General features: G+C 36.6%; 1 protein-coding gene across 5 annotated transcripts in view; it reads right to left on the bottom strand.

The window, feature by feature from the left end:
* Positions 1-18,165, bottom strand: part of LOC108401140 (signal transducing adapter molecule 1) — a 107,334-nt gene that overhangs the window by 87,701 nt on the left and 1,468 nt on the right. For 2 of the 5 annotated variants that reach the window (XM_073229137.1, XM_073229135.1), the window contains exon 1: positions 2,234-2,279. Coding sequence is in view for 1 of the 5 variants with exons in the window: in XM_073229132.1 (XP_073085233.1) it covers positions 2,234-2,285 (52 nt within the window). In the remaining 4 variants the exon portion in view is untranslated. Of the gene's footprint in view, positions 1-2,233; positions 2,300-18,165 lie in introns of those variants that run through there. The other 3 variants (XM_073229132.1, XM_073229133.1, XM_073229134.1) reach the window with 3 other exon arrangements.

Raw genomic sequence — 18,165 nt, 5'->3', positions numbered from 1 at the left:
CAAATTTAAAACGATTTAAGTCATATAAAGTTTTCTGACTACAATGGAATTAATTTAAATAACAGGATATTTAAAGGTCCCCAGATATTTGGAAACTAACATGCTTCTAAATGACCCATTGGCCAAAGGAAAAATAAAGATGGAAATTAGAAAGTATTTGAGTGGACTGAAAATGAAACACAAGATATCAAAATTTGCAGGCAGAAATTAAGACAGTATTTATAGGGAGCGTATGTACTAGAAAAGAAGAAAGGTCTCAAATTAATTATCTCACCTTTCATTTTAAGAATCTAGGAAAAATAGTAAATGAAACCCCAAGTAAGCAGAAGAGAAATAATAAACGAGAAGAAAGCAATGAAAAGAAAATAGAAAAATAAGGAAAATAAAAGCTAGCTTTTTCAAGAGATCAATAAAATTGATAAAACAAGACTGATGAGAAAAAAAGGATACAAATTACGAATTTCAGGAATGAGAGAAGTGACATCAAATGATAAAGGTACCAAAAGGATAATAGGGAATATTGGAACAAACTTTGTACCTATAAACCAGATAGCTTAGAGGAAATGGCTAATTGCTTCAAACGCACAAACTACTAAAGCTCATTAAAGAAATATTTAATCTGAAGAGCTCTATTCTTAATAAAGAAATGTAATTTCATGTTTAAAAACCTTCAACAAAATAACTTCAGGCCTAGATGGCTCCACAAATCCCCTAGAAGGGGATTACAAAGCAGTTGAAGGAAATCTGGGGGTGGAGGGTGTTGATAGACTTATCTAGTCATTAGTGAAATGAACATTAAAACCACAGTGGGATAGCACAACACACATATTAGAACATGTAAACTTTCAAAGACTGATATTAGAACATGTAAACTTTCAAAGACTGAGCCTATCAAGTGTTGGCCAGGATGTGCAGCAACTGAAACTCTTATATAGCTGATGGGGATGTTAAATGGTACATTATTTGGTAGTGGTGATAATTTCATGGATGTATGCATAGGTCAAGCCTAATCGTTCATTTTAAATATGTGCAGATTATTCTGTAATTATACCTCAATAGAGCTGCTAAAAATCACAGAAATTATATCCTTTGTAACAATTTATAATTATGATGAAAATTTTTTAGAGTTATGATGAAAAATTTAAGTGAAGGTTAAAGTGTTAAAAAAAAACCCTCAGCCCATTCCTCAACAACTAGATTGCTCCATTTCCCCAGCCTCTCCTAATAGATAATTCTAGAACAGCTGCTGCTGCTGACTGACAATTTTAACATCTTTTTTTGAGCAGATTGGACCAATCTGTCTATTGCCAGGGTCTATAAATAGTCTTTTCACAACAAAGATAGTTTTATAATAAATATAAATTCCCTTGATTTATTATAGCTCAATTTATAACTTCTCCTTTTGCCCCCTTTACTATGATAAAAATCATATTTTCTTTAACCTAATAACCATCAAAGACTGGGTGACTTGGATTAGCAACACTCACTAGCTAGTAATTCTGCCAAATTTACAGTTGGTGTATCCTGCAGGATCTTTGAAAATGAAGACCTCACCAAGGAATCTGCTTCTCCTCAGCACTTGGAATTCAAATACTTTTTTAAGAGGCTTTCATGTATATTAAAATAAGCCACAGATTTTCAAAACAGATGACTATTAATTATGAAGGTAGGTCAAAGTTTCTGGGCACAATTAAAAATGTATATGCTTACTATAGGGAAATTTACAAGAAGAAAGAAAGCATCTTCATTCTAAAGTTCCCTGGGCAATTAACTGTGACTGTGTAGAAAATGTTCCCAAAAGGAACATTTAAAATACTACTTATTGTATTGTGTTTAACATAATTAATGTTTATAATAGCATACGTGTATGTTTTGTTTCATTTTCATGATCAGTTTTGTAAGGTTGTAAGGTATGAAATGATCCTTCAGGAAAGAAGTTCTTATTTTACAACATGCCAAAGAAGAGAAAGATTTTACTTACTAAGATTTGACTTGCCAGCCTAGAACCAAATTTGTATAATTGGTCGAGATTTAGAGGCGATTCAAGATAATCTCTAGGTAAGGACATCCCTGGGCCTTAGTTTTCACCTCAGTAGTCAATTACAATATTGCTTTCAAACTACAGTGCTCAATTTATCATTTTCTAGAGTAAAACCTATGTTTAGGTTTCTCACTCTTCATATTTCAGTTTTCATTAGTTCTATTTGTTTTAAATTGTATTTCCATTACTCACTTCTGCTGCAGGGCAAAAATATTCTAAATCCACCAGCTTTCTTCTCATTCATTCTTATTGTGATACCTACAAAAAGAAAAACAGGTTAAAAGTCTAAGTTGTTTTTTTTCTCTCAAATTAACATCACTTCCCATTAATGCTATTGCTGACATCCTGTTAAAATAACCATACCAAACCTAGTCAACTTTTATTATATGCGAGAAACATGCAATATACATAAGCAACATCACTTAACACAAATCACTACCTCTGATTTCAAGATTTACAATAATCAAGGTAGTATGACATTGGTGTAATAACAGACAAATAGATTAATGGAACAGAATAGATATTTCAGAACTACATCCATACATATATGGACAACAGATTTTTGACAAAGGGACAAAGTCAATTCAGTGGGTAAAGGATAGGTTTTCAGCAAATGACGGTGGAATACCTGGATATCCATAAACACAAATATGAACTTCAGTCTCTATCTCAGAACATAAATTAAATTAACAAAATTTTAATTATATAAAAATTTACTTAAAATGGAATATATAGGCCTAAACATAGAACTTCAAGCTATTATTAATCTTCCACAAGAAAGCTGGACAAAATCTTTTGTGACTTTGGTTTAAGCACAGATTCTTACATATAACTACAAAAACAATCTATGGAAAAAATTGGTAAGTAGAACTTCATCAAAATGAAGACCTTTTATATACACATCCAATACAGGAGCACCAACATACGTGAAACAAATACTAACAGAATTCAAGGAGGAAATAGAATGCAACACATTCGTTCTAGGAGACTTCAACATACCACTCACTCCAAAGGACAGATCCACCAGACAGAAAATAAGTAAGGACACCGAGGCACTGAACAACACACTAGAACAGATGGACCTAATACACATCTACAGAACTCTACAGCCAAAAGCAGCAGAATACACATTCTTCTCAAGCGCACATGGAACATTCTCCAGAATAGACCACATACTAGGCCACAAAAAGAGGCTCAGTAAATTCCAAAAGATTGAAATTCTACCAACCAACTTCTTGGACCACCAAGGAATAAAACTAGAAATAAATTATACAAAGAAAGCAAAAAGGCTCACAAGCACATGGAGGTTTAACGTGCTCCTAAATAATCAATGGATCAATGAACAGATTAAAATAGAGATCAAGCCATATATGGAGACAAATGACAGCAATAACACAAAGCCCCAACTTCTGTGGGACACAGTGAAAGCACTTCCAAGAAGAAAGTATATAGCAATCCAGGCATATTTAAAAAGGGAAGAGCAATCCCAAATGAACAGTCTAAAATCACAATTATTGAAATTGGAAAAAGAAGAACAAATGAGGCCTAAAGTCAGCAGAAGGAGGCACATAATAAAGATCAGAGAAGAAATAAATAAAATGGAGAAGAATAAAACAATAGAAAAAATCAATGAAACCAAGAGCTGGTTCTTTGAGAAAACAAACAAAATAGATAAGCCTCTAGCCAAACTTATTAAGAGAAAAAGAGAATCAACACACATCAACAGAATCAGAAACGAAAAAGGAAAAATCACGACGGACCCAACAGAAATACAAAGAATTATTAGAGAGTACTATGAAAACCTATATGCTAACAAGCTGGAAAACCTAGAAGAAATGGACAACTTGCTAGAAAAATACAGCCTTCCAAGACTGACCCAGAAAGAAACAGAAAATCTAAACAGACCAATTACCAGCAATGAAATTGAAGCAGTAATCAAAAAACTACCCAAGAGCAAAACCCCCAGGCTAGATGGATTTACCACAGAATTTTATTAGACATACAGAGAAGACATAACACCCATTCTCCTTAAAGGTTTCCAATAAATAGAAGAGGAGGGAATACTCCCAAACTCATTCTATGAAGCCAACATCACCTAATACCAAAACCAGGCAAAGACCCCACCAAAAAGGAAAATTACAGACCAATATCCCTGATGAACATAGATGCAAAAATACTCAACAAAATATTAGCAAACCGAATTCAAAAATACATCAAGAGGATCATACACCATGACCAAGTGGGATTCATCTCAGGATACACGGATGGTACAACATTAAAAAATCCATCAACATCATCCACCACATAAACAAAAAAAAAGGACAAAAACCACATAATCATTTCCATAGATGCTGAAAAAGCATTCAACAAAATTCAACATCCATTCATGATAAAAACTCTTAGGAAAATGGGTATAGAGGGCAAGTACCTCAACATAATAAAGGCCATATATGATAAGCCCACAGCCAACATCATATTGAACAGTGAGAAGTTGAAAGCTTTTCCTCTAAGATCGGGAACAAGACAGGGATGCCCACTCTTCCCACTGTTATTCAACATAGTACTGGAGTTTCTATCCATGACAATTAGACAAAACAAAGAAATACAAGGAACCCACATTGGTAAAGAAGTCAAACTGTCACTATTTGCAGATGACATGATATTGTATATAAAAACCCTAAAGACTCCACTCCAAAACTACTAGAATATCGGAATTCAGCAAAGTTGCAGGATACAAAATTAATACACAGAAATCTGTGGCTTTCCTATACACTAACAATGAACTAGCAGAAAGAGAAATCAGGCAAACAATTCCATTCACACTTGCATCAAAAAGAATAAAATATCTAAGACAAACCTAACCAAGGAAGTGAAAGACCTATACCATGAAAACTACAAGACACTCTTAAGAGAAATTAAAGAGGACACTAACAAATGGAAACTCATCCCATGCTCTTAGCTAGGAAGAATTAATATTGTCAAAAAGGCCATCCTGCCCAAAGCAATATACAGATTCAATGCAATCCCTATCAAATTACCAACAGCATTCTTCAACGAACTGTAGCAAATAGTTCAAAAATTCATATGGAACTACCAAAGACCCCAAATAGCCACAGCAATCCTGAGAAGGAAGAAGAAAGTGGGGGGATCATGCTCCCCAACTTCAAGCTGTACTACAAAGCCACAGTAATCAAGACAATTTGGTACTGGCACAAGAACAGAGCCACAGAGCAGTGGAACAGAATAGAGACTCCAGTCATTAACCCAAACATATATGATCAATTAATATACGATAAAGGAGCCATGGACATACAATGGGGAAATGACAGTCTCTTCAACAGATGGTGCTGGCAAAACTGGACAGCTACATGTAAGAGGATGAAACTGGATCATTATCTAACCCCATACACAAAAGTAAATTTGAAATGGAACAAAGACCTGAATGTAAGTCATGAAACCATAAAACTCTTTTAAAAAAACATAGGCAAAAATCTCTTGGACATAAACATGAGCGACTTCTTCATCAACAGATCTCACCGGAGAAGGGAAACAAAAGCAAAAATGAACAAATGGGACTATATCAAGCTGAAAAGCTTCTGTCCAGCAAAGGACACCATCAATAGAACAAAAAGGCATCCTATAGTATTGGAGAATATATTCATAAATGACAGATCTGAAAAAGGGTTGACATCCAAAATATATGAAGAGCTCACACACCTCAACAAACAAAAAGCAAATAATCCAATTAAAAGATGGGCAGAGGAGCTGAACAGACAGTTCCCCAAAGAAGAAATTCAGATGGCCAACAGACATATGAAAAGATGCTCCACATCACCTGTCATCAGAGAAATGCAAATTAAAACCACAATGAGATATCACCTCACACCAGTAAGGATCACCACCATCCAAAAGACAAACAACTACAAATGTTGGCAAGGTTGTGGAGAAAGGGGAACCCTCCTACACTGCTGGTGGGAATGTAAATTAGTTCAACCATTGTGGAAAGCAGTATGGAGGTTCCTCAAAATGCTCAAAATAGAAATACCACTTGACCCAGGAATTCCACTTCTAGGAATTTACCCTAAGAATACAGCAGCCTAGTTTGAAAAAGACAGATGCACCCCTTTGTTTATCACAGCACTATTTACAATACCCAAGAAATGGAAGCAACCTAAGTGTCCATCAGTAGATGAAAGGATAAAGAAGATGTGATACATATACACAATGGAATATTACTCAGTCATAAGAAGTAAACAAATCCTGCCATTTGCAACATGGATGGAGCTGGAGGGTATTATGCTCAGTGAAATAAGCCAGGTGGAGAAAGACAAGTACCAAATGATTTCACTCATATGTGGAGTATAAGAACAAAAAAAAAAAAAACTGAAGGAACCAAACAGCAGCAGAGTCATAGAACCCAACAATGGACTAACAGTTACCAAAGGGAAAGGGACTGGGGAGGATGGGTGAGAAGGGAGGGATATGGTGGGGGAAGAAAGGAGGCATTACAAATAGCATGTGTACTGTGGGACAGGGGGTTGGGAGGACTGTGCAACACAGAGAAGACAAGTAGTGATTCTACAGCATCTTACTATGCTGATGGACAGTGACTATAATGGGGTTTGTGGGGGGGACTTGGTGAAGGGGGTAGTCTAGTAAACATAATGTCCTCATGTAATTGTGGATTAATGATACCAAAGTAAAGGGGAAAAAATGAAGACCTTTTTCTCTTTGAAGTGCACTGTTAAGAGGATGAAAAACACTCCACAGACTGGGATAAAATATTTGCCAATCATATTTCTGATAAGAGACTTGTATCCAGAAAAATTACTCTCAAAACTTAGTAAGAAGAATACAGTTACACCATTAGGAAAGTGGGCAAGAGATTTGAACAGTCTCTAAAGCAAAGAAAATATACAATTAACAAATAAGCGCATGAAAAGCGGCTCTGCATCATTAGTCATCAGTGAAATGAACATTAAAACCACAGTGGGATAGCATAACACATGTATTAGAACATGTAAAATTTCAAAGACTGAGCCTATCAAGTGTTGGTCAGGATGTGCAGCAACTGAAACTCTTATATAGCTGATGGCAATGTTAAATGGTACAACCATTTTTAGAAAACACTTTGGCAGTTTCTTCAGTGAGACATATACCTAGAATGTGACCCAGTCATTCCACTCCTAAGTATTTCCCTAAGAAAAATAAAAAGATTTGTCATCAAGTGTTCATAGATACTTTATTTGTAACTGAAAAAAAAAACAAATGTCAAACATGAATGAATAAACATTATGTGGGAATGGATGAACAAATTATAGTATATCCACACAATAGAATAAAGGTCAGCAATAAAAGTAATTGAATTATTGATAAGTACCACAACATAGCTGAATCTGATTGAGGACCAGCTACATAGTTTGGGAGACACAGTGCAAAATGAACATATGGGTCCTCTTGTTCATAAACTTTTAAGAATTTCAAAACATAAAGCAGAGCATTAAATTAAGGCAGAGCATTAAATCAAATGCTGGGCCATTTTAAGCACAGGATTCTGTTAGACTGCACAAGTCACATGCCCAGGAAGCTGGACCTGTTCAAAATAATTATCCTGAGTGAAATAAGCCAGGTAGAAAAGAGTACATAATGTATGATCATTTACATAAAATTGTCGAAAGTGCAAACTAATCTGAAGGAATAGAAAGCTGATCAGCGGTTGTCTGGGGACAGTGTGGGGTGGGCTGGAGTGGGAAGGAAGCATTGGGAAAGGAGAACAGGGAAATTTTTTAGGATGATGGATATGTTCACTATCTTGATTGTGGTGAAGGTTTCACTGATGATACATATGTCAAAGCTTATTAAATTGTACACTTTAAGCACATATACTCTATTTTAATCATACCTCAATAAAGCTATTACAAATTGTAAAACATAACTGGTCTTTGAGAAGGACTTTTAGAAACAGTTCATGATCTCTGATATGCAATTCCCCACAGACAAAATACTCAAGTGTAAGTAAGCAGAAGCCAATATATAAGTAACTGCTAAAATGAATAAAACATTATCAGTACAAACTTTTTGCTGGGAATACTAAGGATCCAATATAAGTTGAAGCAGTCAGGGAAAGCCATTTGAAAGAACTGGTATTGAATGCAGTCTTGATTAGTAAATGAGACGTACAGAAGCAAGAAAGAAGGAGAAGCGGTTTGGGAAGGATGAAAAGAATGGAGATTTGGATTAAAGGTTACCCACATCAGTTTATGAACAATAAGCAGAACTGATTGGTTAGATCATAGTATTTTGGTGATAGGTACTTGGTGAGTTATTGTTCGATTGGTTCCCCTGGGCTCAGGTTATAGAAGAGAGCTCTGAAGACAAACTAAATTATCAGTTTTTATCTTAAAGGCAAGAGCTAATCCACAGAGTGATAAAAAGATGTTTCAAGAAATCAAACAAGGTTATATGTAAAATACTGTTTCAAACCTTCTTTGTTTTCAGGACACCTTATACTCAATTAGGCTACCTACCTCAACTTTCTTTTTCCTACCTCAAAATATCTCTATCTCCATTTCCTTTATTTCTATCTGAGAAAGAGGTGTCTTTTCTCTTTTTGAAACCTAATTCCTCCATCTGTCTTGTTGGTTTCTTACCCTCCTGCAATCAGAGGGATCTTGCTTCATAAAATAGCCTATTTCACATAGATAATCAGTCTCTCCCTATCTTATGGCACCTTCACTTTAGCAAATAAAAATAAAAATTTTGGGGGGGGGACTCTATTGTTTCTCAAGATATCTCATTCATTCCCTTCTTCATACTGAAACTGACCACCAATGTAGTTCTGGCCTTTATTACTTCTCTCCTAGACTACAACAATCTCATTTCCTATATTCTCTGCATGCCAATATATTTGATACACTCCTGCCAAATTAACCTTTGTAAAGAGGTTTCTTTAATTTGATTTTCCTGCTCACAAGTCTTCAGAACTTCATTACTTACTGCCTTTTACAATAGAGTGGTTTTCAACATGCTTCTATTTTATCTTTCTACTATTACTTTCAAGGTTTAGTCAAACTGCACAATTCACTTTTCCTCAAGTTGTTTTTCCTATCCCCATGTTCATGGTGAGCACTTAGCCTGCACTATCCTCTTGCAATCTGTGTTGGAATCATACTCACTCTTCAAGTATTCAGTAGGTATTTCTTGCATGAAGCCTTATCTGATAACCCAAATTACATTTTCTGACAGCTCATAAACTCCCATAACACTTTGTGATTCACTTTTCAGATTTATTTTACTCTGCATTTGATAATAGACTATGGACTTTGGAGTAAGACAGAACTTCAAAATCACTACTTATTAGCTTGTGACCTTGGGCAAGTTTCTTAATCTGCCCAGACTTCAACTATCCCATTTGTAAATTGCAGATAATAACACCTACATGTAAAGACTGTCTTGTGGATTAAATCAGCAGAAATGTCTGATTATTAAGAGGTGATATGTTATTAACATATCCTGGAATACATTTATTTGCATGACTCATGAGGTCAGGCCCATTTTTCATTCATTTTTATATCACCTATTTGTACATAGCACATAGGAAATCATTTACTTTTTCAAGGGACAGTTTTATAAGTCAATTAGCATGTTAATTATTCTTAAGATATTTAAAGGCTTTTTCCAAAATGTTATATTGAACTTGGTAAAAAACATATCTCATGTCATAGTCAGTGTTTTAAAGGAATAATTGGAAACTAGTAACTGCAATATACAAACACATTCTGCCATTGTTTTATGCTAAAGATATTATTGTAAATTTGACACTCTTTTATTCATAACACTTTAAAGTCAACTCTGGTATGATGTTTTGACAAATGTATATACCTGTTTTCACACCACAATCAACAAATAGAATATTTACATTTACAAAATCTGTCTATTCCTAGTCTATTCTCACCATACAAATCCCCATCCCAAGCCAAACTTCTCTGTTGTCACTATAGATCAGATTTCCCTTTTTCAGAGTTTCATATAAATGTAGTCATACACTATTCAATCTTCTGTGTCTGTCTTCTTTTGCTGAGTATAAAGTTGGTGAGATTCATTCTTGTTGCATGTACAATAGCTTGTTCCTTTTCACTGCTGAGTGATATCCCGTTATATGAGCATACTACATTTTGCTTATCTATTCATATGTTGATGCACACATGGATTATTTTCACTTCGGGGATACTATAAAACTGCTATGAAGGAAAAAGGATTAAAGATGGCCACGTGAGAGGAGAGACAGAGGCTTCCTCCTAAAACTGGATACAATTAGAAAATATAGTTGGCCCAACTAATCCTGAGAGAGCAACAAGAAACAGGACAGTGTCAGATTGCACACACCTGGAGAAAAGAGCAGACCTCACCGAACGGGGTAACGTACCAGAGCTGTGGCTCCACGGGACTCGAGCCCTTCCCCCACCCCAGGTCACTGGCAGGAGGAAGAGAAACGGAGGAGGGAGGCAGAGGAAGGCTTGAGACTGCTGAATACTTAGCTCTGGAGATCTGCTCTGGAAGCACAAACCTACATTTCATGGTGCTTTCATGAGACTCGCATGACTACCAGGTTGGAAAGTTAATACAGGCAGAGTTCCTGGGGACACTGGGATTCCAGCTGCTTGTGGAAAGCAGTGATCCATATCCGGCTGCTCTGTGACAAAAACTTTTACCTGTGTCCCCGGCCCACTGGCTCTGGCAGTGGAGACAGGCACAGCAGCCGGGAGGCAGGGAACAGCTCTTTCCTCCCCCCCAGGCAACAGTACTGCTCCCCTGTGACCCCCAACATTGCTGCAGGGACTGAGCAGCTCCAGAATAGAGCTTCTGGACACTAGAGGGTGCCATATACAAACATGAAACACAAAAGGAACCTTGTCCAGAGTAAAATTGTTAATACAACTCCTGAGAAAGATTTAAATGATATGGACCTCATGACTTTTCCTGAAAGGGAGTTAAAAATAAAAATCATCAACATTCTAATGGAGCTACAGAAAGACATCCAAAAACTCAGGAATGAATTCAGGTCAGAGATCCAATCACTGAAGAGCACAATGGAAGGTATTAAAAAGCAGGTTGGATACGGTGGAGGAGACGATAAATGAAACAGAAACTAGAGAAGAGGAATACAAAGAAGCTGAGACACAGAGAGAAAAAAAGGATCTCTAAGAATGAAAGAATATTGAGAGAACTGTGTGACCAATCCAAACAGAACAATATTCGCATTATAGGGGTACCAGAAGAAGAAGAAGAGAGAAGAAGGAATAGAAAGTGTCTTTGAGGAGGTAATTGCTGAAAACTTCCCCAATCTGGGGAAGGAGAGAGTCTCTCAAGCCATAGAAGTGCACAGATATCCCAACACAAGGGACCCAAGGAAGACAAAACCAAGACACATAGTAATTAAAATGGCAAAGATCAAGGATAAGGACAGATTATTAAAAGCAGCCAGAGAGAGAAATAAGATCACATACAAAGGGAAGCCCACAAGGCTATCATCAGACTTCTCAGCAGAAACCTTACAGGCCAGAAGGGAGTGGCATGATGTAGTTAATGCCATGAAGCAGAAGGGCCTGGAACCAAGATTACTTTATCCAGCAAGATTATCATTTAAATTTGAAGGCGGGCTTAAACAATTTCCAGATTAGCAAAAGCTGAGAGAATTTACCTCCCACAAACCATCTCTACAGTCTATTTTAGAGGGACTGCTATAGATGGAAGTGTTCCTAAGGTTGAATAGCTGTCACCAGAGGTAATAAAACCACAGTAAAGAAACTAGAACAGCTAATTACGTAGCAAATGAAAAACTAAATTAACTATACCCAAAGTCAATCAAGGGATGGACAAAAAGTACAGAATTTAATACCCAATATATAAAGAATGAAGGAGGAAGAAAAAGGAGGAGAAACAGAAAAGAACCTTCAGATTGTGTTTGTAACAGCATACTAAGTGAGTTAAGTTAGACTCTTAGATAGTAAGGAAAGTAACCTGGAACCTTTGGTAACCACGAATCTAAAGCCTGAAATGGCAATAAGTACATACCTATTGATAATCACCCTAAATGTAAATGGACTGAATGCACCAATCAAAAGACATAGAGTCACGGAATAGATAAAAAAACAAGACCCATCTATATGCTGCTTACAAGAGACTCACCTCAAACCCAAAGACATGCACAGACTTAAAGTCAAGGGATGGAAAAAGATATTTCATGCAAATAATAGGGAGAAAAAATCAGGTGATGCAGTACTAGTATCAGACAAAATAGACTTCAAAACAAAGAAAGTAACAAGAGATAAAGAAGGACATTACATAATGATAAAGGGGTCAGTCCAACAAGAGAATATAACCATTATGAATATATAGGCACCCAACACAGGAGCATCAGCATATGTGAAACAAATACTAACAGAACTAAAGGAGGAAATAGACTGCAATGCATTCAATTTAGGAGACTTCAACACACCATTCCCTCCAAAGGACAGATCCACCAGACAGAAAATAAGTAAGGACACAGAGGCACTGAACAACACACTAGAACACATGGACCTAATAGACATCTATAGAACCCTACACCCAAAAGCAACAGGATACACATTCTTCTCAAGTGCACATGGAACATTCTCCAGAATAGACCATATACTAGACCACAAAAAGAGCCTCAGTAAATTCAAAAAGATTGAAATTCTACCAACCAACTTTTCAGACCACAAAGGTATAAAACTAGAAATAAATTGTACCAAGAAAGCAAAAAGGCTCACAAACATGTGGAGGCTTAACAACATGCTCCTAAATAGTCAATGGATCGATGACAAAACTATGGAGATCCAGCAATATATAGAAATAAATGACAACAACAATACAAAGCCCCAACCTCTGTGGGACGCAGCAAAAGCAGTCCTAAGAGGAAAGTATATACCAATCCAGACATATGTAAAGAAGGAAGAACAAACCCAAATGAATAGTCTAACGTTACAATTATTGAAATTGGAAAAAGAACACATGAGGCCTAAAGTCAGCAGAAAGAGGGACATAATAAAGATCAGAGAAGAAATAAATAAAATGGAGAAGAATAAAACAATAGAAAAAAATCAATGAAACCAAGAGCTGGTTCTTCGAGAAAACAAACAAAATAGATAAGCCTCTAGCCAAACTTATTAAGAGAAAAAGAGAATCAACACACATCAACAGAATCAGAAACGAGAAAGGAAACATCACGATGGACCCAACAGAAATACAAAGAATTATTAGAGACTATTATGAAAACCTATATGCTAACAAGCTGGAAAACCTAGAAGAAATGGACAACTTCCTAGAAAAATATAGCCTTCCAAGACTGACCAAGGAAGAAACACAAAATCTAAACAAGCCAACTACCAGCAAAGAAATTGAAGTGGTAATCAAAAAACTACCCAAGAAAAAAAACCCCGGGCCAGATGGATTTACCTCATAATTTTATCAGACATACAGAAAAGATATAATATCCACTCTCCTTAAAGTTTTCCAAAAAATAGAAGAGGAGGGAATACTCCCAAACTCATTCTATGAAGCCAACATCTCCCTAATACCAAAACAAGGCAAAGACCCCACCAAAAAAGAAAATTACAGACCAATTTCCTGATGAATGTAGATGCAAAAATACTCAACAGAATATAAGCAAACTGAATTCAAAAATACATCAAAAGGATCATATACCATGACCAAGTGGGATTCATCCCAGGGATGCAAGGAAGGTACAACATCCGAAAATCCATGAACATCATCCACCACATAAACAAAAAGAAGGGCAAAAACCACATGGTCATCTCCATAGATGCTGAAAAAGCATTTGACAAAATTCAACATCCATTCATGATAAAAACTCTCAACAAAATGGGTATAGAGGGGAGGTACCTCAACATTATAAAGGCCATATATGATAAACCCACAGCCAACATCATACTGAACGGTGAAAAGCTGAAAGCTTTTCCTCTGAGATTGGGAACAAGACAGGGATGCCCACTCTCCCCACTGTTATTCAACATAGTACTGGAGGTCCTAGCCATGACAATTAGATAAAACAAAGAAATATAAGGAATCCAGATAGGTAAAGAAGAAGTTAAAGTGTCACTATCTGCAGATGACATGATATTATACATAAAAAACCCTAAAGACTCCACTCCAAAACAACTAGAACTGATATCGGAATACAGCAAAGTTGCAGGGTACAAAATTAACACACAGAAATCTGTAGCTTTCCTATACACTAACAATGAACCAATAGAAAGAGAAATCAGGAAAACAATTCCATTCACAATTACATCAAAAAGAATAAAATACCTAGGTATAAACCTAACCAAGGAAGTCAAAGACCTATACCCTGAAAACTATAAGACACTCTTAAGAGAAATTAAAGAGGACATTTCCTTGGCAAGGAAGAATTAATATCATCCAAATGGCCAAAGCAATATACAGATTTGATGCAGTACCTACCAAATTACCAAAAACATGCTTCAATGAACTAGAACAAATAGCTCAAAAATTCATATGGAAACAATAAAGACCCCAAATAGCCAAAGCAGTCCTGAGAAGGAAGAATAAAGTGGGGGGGATCTTGCTTCCCAACTTCAAGCTCTACTACAAAGCCACAGTAATGAAGACAGTTTGGTACTGGCACAAGAACAGAGCCACAGACCAGTGGAACCGAATAGAGACCCCAGATATTAACCCAAACATATATGGTCAATTTATATATGATAAAGGAGCCATGGACATACAATGGGGAAATGACAGTCTCTTCAACAGATGGTGCTGGCAAAACTAGACAGCTACATGTAAGAGAATGAAACTGGATCACTGTCTAACCCCATACACAAAAGTAAATTTGAAATGGATCAAAGACCTGAATATAAGTCATGAAACCATAAAACTCTTAGAAAAAAACATAGGCAAAAATCTCTTGGACATAAACATGAGTGACTTCTTCATGAACATATCTCCTCGAGCAAGGAAAACAAAAGCAAAAATGAACAAATAGGACTATATCAAGCTGAAAAGCTTCTGTACAGCAAAGGACACCATCAATAGAACAAAAAGGTACCCTACAGTATGGGAAAATATATCCATAAATGACAGATCCGATAAAGGGTTGACATCCAAAATATATAAAGAGCTCATGCACCTCAACAAAAAGCAAATAATCCAATTAAAAGATGGGCAAAGGAGCTGAACAGACAATTCTCCAAAGAAGAAATTCAGATGGCCAACAGACACATGAAAAGATGCTCCACATCACTAGTCATCAGAGAAATGCAAATTAAAACCACAATGAGATATCACCTCATACCAATAAGGATCACCACCATCCAAAAGACAAACAACAACACTTGTTGGTGAGGTTGGGGAGAAAGGGGAACCCTCCTACACTGCTGGTGGGAATGTAAATTAGTTCAACCATTGTGGAAAGCAGTACGGAAGTTCCTCAAAAAGTTCAAAATAGAAATACCATTTGACCCAGGAATTCCACTTCTAGGAATTTACCCTAAGAATGCAGCAGCCCAGTTTGAAAAAGACAGATGCATCCCTATGTTTATCGCAGCGCTATTTACAATAGCCAAGAAATGGAAGCAACCTAAGTATCCATCAATAGATGAAAGGATAAAGAAGATGTGATACACACACACAATGGAATATTATTCAGCCATAAGAAGAAAACAAATCCTACCATTTGCAACAACATGGATGGAGTTAGAGGGTATTATGCTCAGTGAAAAAAGCCAGGCAGAGAAAGACAGGTACCAAATGATTTCACTCATATGTGGAGTATAAGAACAAAGAAAAACTGAAGGAACAAAACAGCAGCAGACTCACAGAACCGAAGAATGGACTAATGGTTACCAAAGGGAAAGGGACTGGGCAGGAGGGTTGGGAAGGGAGGGATAAGGGCAGAGAAAAAGAAAGGGGGCCTTACGATTAGCATGTATAATGTGGGGGGCGGGCATAGGGAGGGATGTGCAACACAGAGAAGGCAAGTAGTTAGTCTACAGCATCTTACTATGCTGATTGACAGTGACTGTAATGGGATTTGGGGGGGGACTTGGTGAAGGGGTAGTCTAGTACCCATAATGTTATTCATGTAATTGTAATTATTGATAATAAAATGAATTTTAAAAACTGCTGTGAACATTTGTGTCCAAGTTTTTGTGTAGACCTGTTTTTGTTCTCTTGGTTAAATACCTAGGAATGAAATTGCTGGGTCATATGATAAATAAGTATATGCTGATCTTTTTTTAAAATTTGCCAAATTGTTTTCCAAAGTGGTATTCTCTTGCATGAGAATTCCAATTGCTCCACATCCTTGCCAACAATGAAAAATATTAGATGTAGTGGTATCTTGCTGTGGGTTTAATTGCATTTCCCTAATGACTAATAAGATTGAGTATCTTTTCATGTGCTATTGCTGTTTCTGTATCTTCTTAGTGTTCTGTTCAAATCTTCCGGTTGTATTATTGAGTTGCAAGGGTTCTTTATATATTCTGAATACAAGTTCTTTGATAGATACATGCATCATGAATATTTTCACTTTTTTAGTGGTGTCTTTGGGATAACAGAAATTTTACATTTTCTTGAAGTTCCAGCTATCTTTTATGATTAGTGGTTTTTTTCCATTGTCTATATCTTTGCTTTCTCTAAGATTATAAAGATTCTGCTGTTTTCTTCTAGAAGTTTTATAGTTTTAGCTTTTTTGTTTAGATCTGTGATCCATATCAAATTAATACTTGTCTATGGTGAAAGGTGAGGGCCAGGGTTCATTTTTTTCATGTGGATATCCAGTTGCTTCAGCACCAGTTGCTGAAGACTTACTTTGGCACCTTTGTTGAGAATCAGTTGACCACATACATAGGGGTCTCAACTGTTTCATTGATACATGTGTCTATCCTTTACCAGTCACACTGTCTAGTAAACTAGTTTTATACTAAAATGAAAACAGGTCTGTTTGTGCTTTGTTCTTCCTATGTATTTCTGTATAAATTTTAGAGTTAACCTGTCAAATAAGAACTTTCTGCTGGGATATGAGGAGAACTGACATTTTAACAATAATTGAGTCTTCTTCATGAACATGGAATAGCTATTTATTTAGGGCTTCAGTCTCTTTTGGCAGTGATTTAACATTTTTAGTGTGCAGGTCTTGCACATGTTTTGTTAAATTTATCCCCGTATATTTCATGTTTTTGCCTGCTGATGAGCACTATATGGTTTTACTGTAAATTTCAATATCCAGTTTTCGAGAATGTAGAAAACTTGATTGTGGTGAAACTGATCTTGTATTCTGCAACTAGTTCCAGTAGCTTTTTTTGTGGAGTCCTTAGGCTTTTCTAATTATACAATGTCATTTGCAAATAAATAGTTCTTCTTCCTTTCCAATTTAAATGCTTTTTTTGAAAAGTTTGTATTTTCATCAAATTTGAACAACTTTCAGCTATTGTTTCTTCCCCAAGCATGCTTCAGGCCCCCCGGCTCCATACCATCCCCACAGGGGAACGTTTTCCTCAAAATTAGAATCTAAGTTTCCAGGAGCAGACTGGTAGTGCACATAGTCCAGGAACCCAGATCTGGACCCATGTGGATGGGGTGCCCCTTTCTCTCGTTGGTGTGCCCTCTGATCCTGTTCTCCGCATGAGGATGATTCCATACCCTGAGGAGTAATCCCGACTTAGGTCTATGTGGTGTCCCGTGGTCTGTCAGGGACCAGGCTCAGGTTCAAGGAGGACGACCCAACAGGCAGATTGCTTCCGTTGGCCTGCGCAGGATTTCTTTCGCTGGATCAGCAGAGATCCAAGTTGCCAGAATATGTTAACACACTGATTTGAGTGACTCACACTGTTTCAGGCCTGTAAGTGGTGTACATGGATGATTTCACTTAAATCTTATAACTACCCCATGACTTAGGTTTTAGAATTATTCCCTTTGAGGAAACTGAGGCAAAGAGAGGTTTAGTTGCCCAAGTTCACACAGCTGATAAAACTGCTGGGAGTCAGGAATCTGGGGTTTGAATTTTAGTAATCTGACTCCAGAGCCTACCTTCTTCATGGTGTGCTCTAAGGAGAAAGAGG

Source organism: Manis javanica, chromosome 2 (assembly GCF_040802235.1).
Source record: "Manis javanica isolate MJ-LG chromosome 2, MJ_LKY, whole genome shotgun sequence".
NCBI lineage: Eukaryota > Metazoa > Chordata > Mammalia > Pholidota > Manidae > Manis > Manis javanica.
Note: the sequence above shows the minus strand (reverse complement) of the source record. Positions and strands in the feature narration are given on the sequence as shown.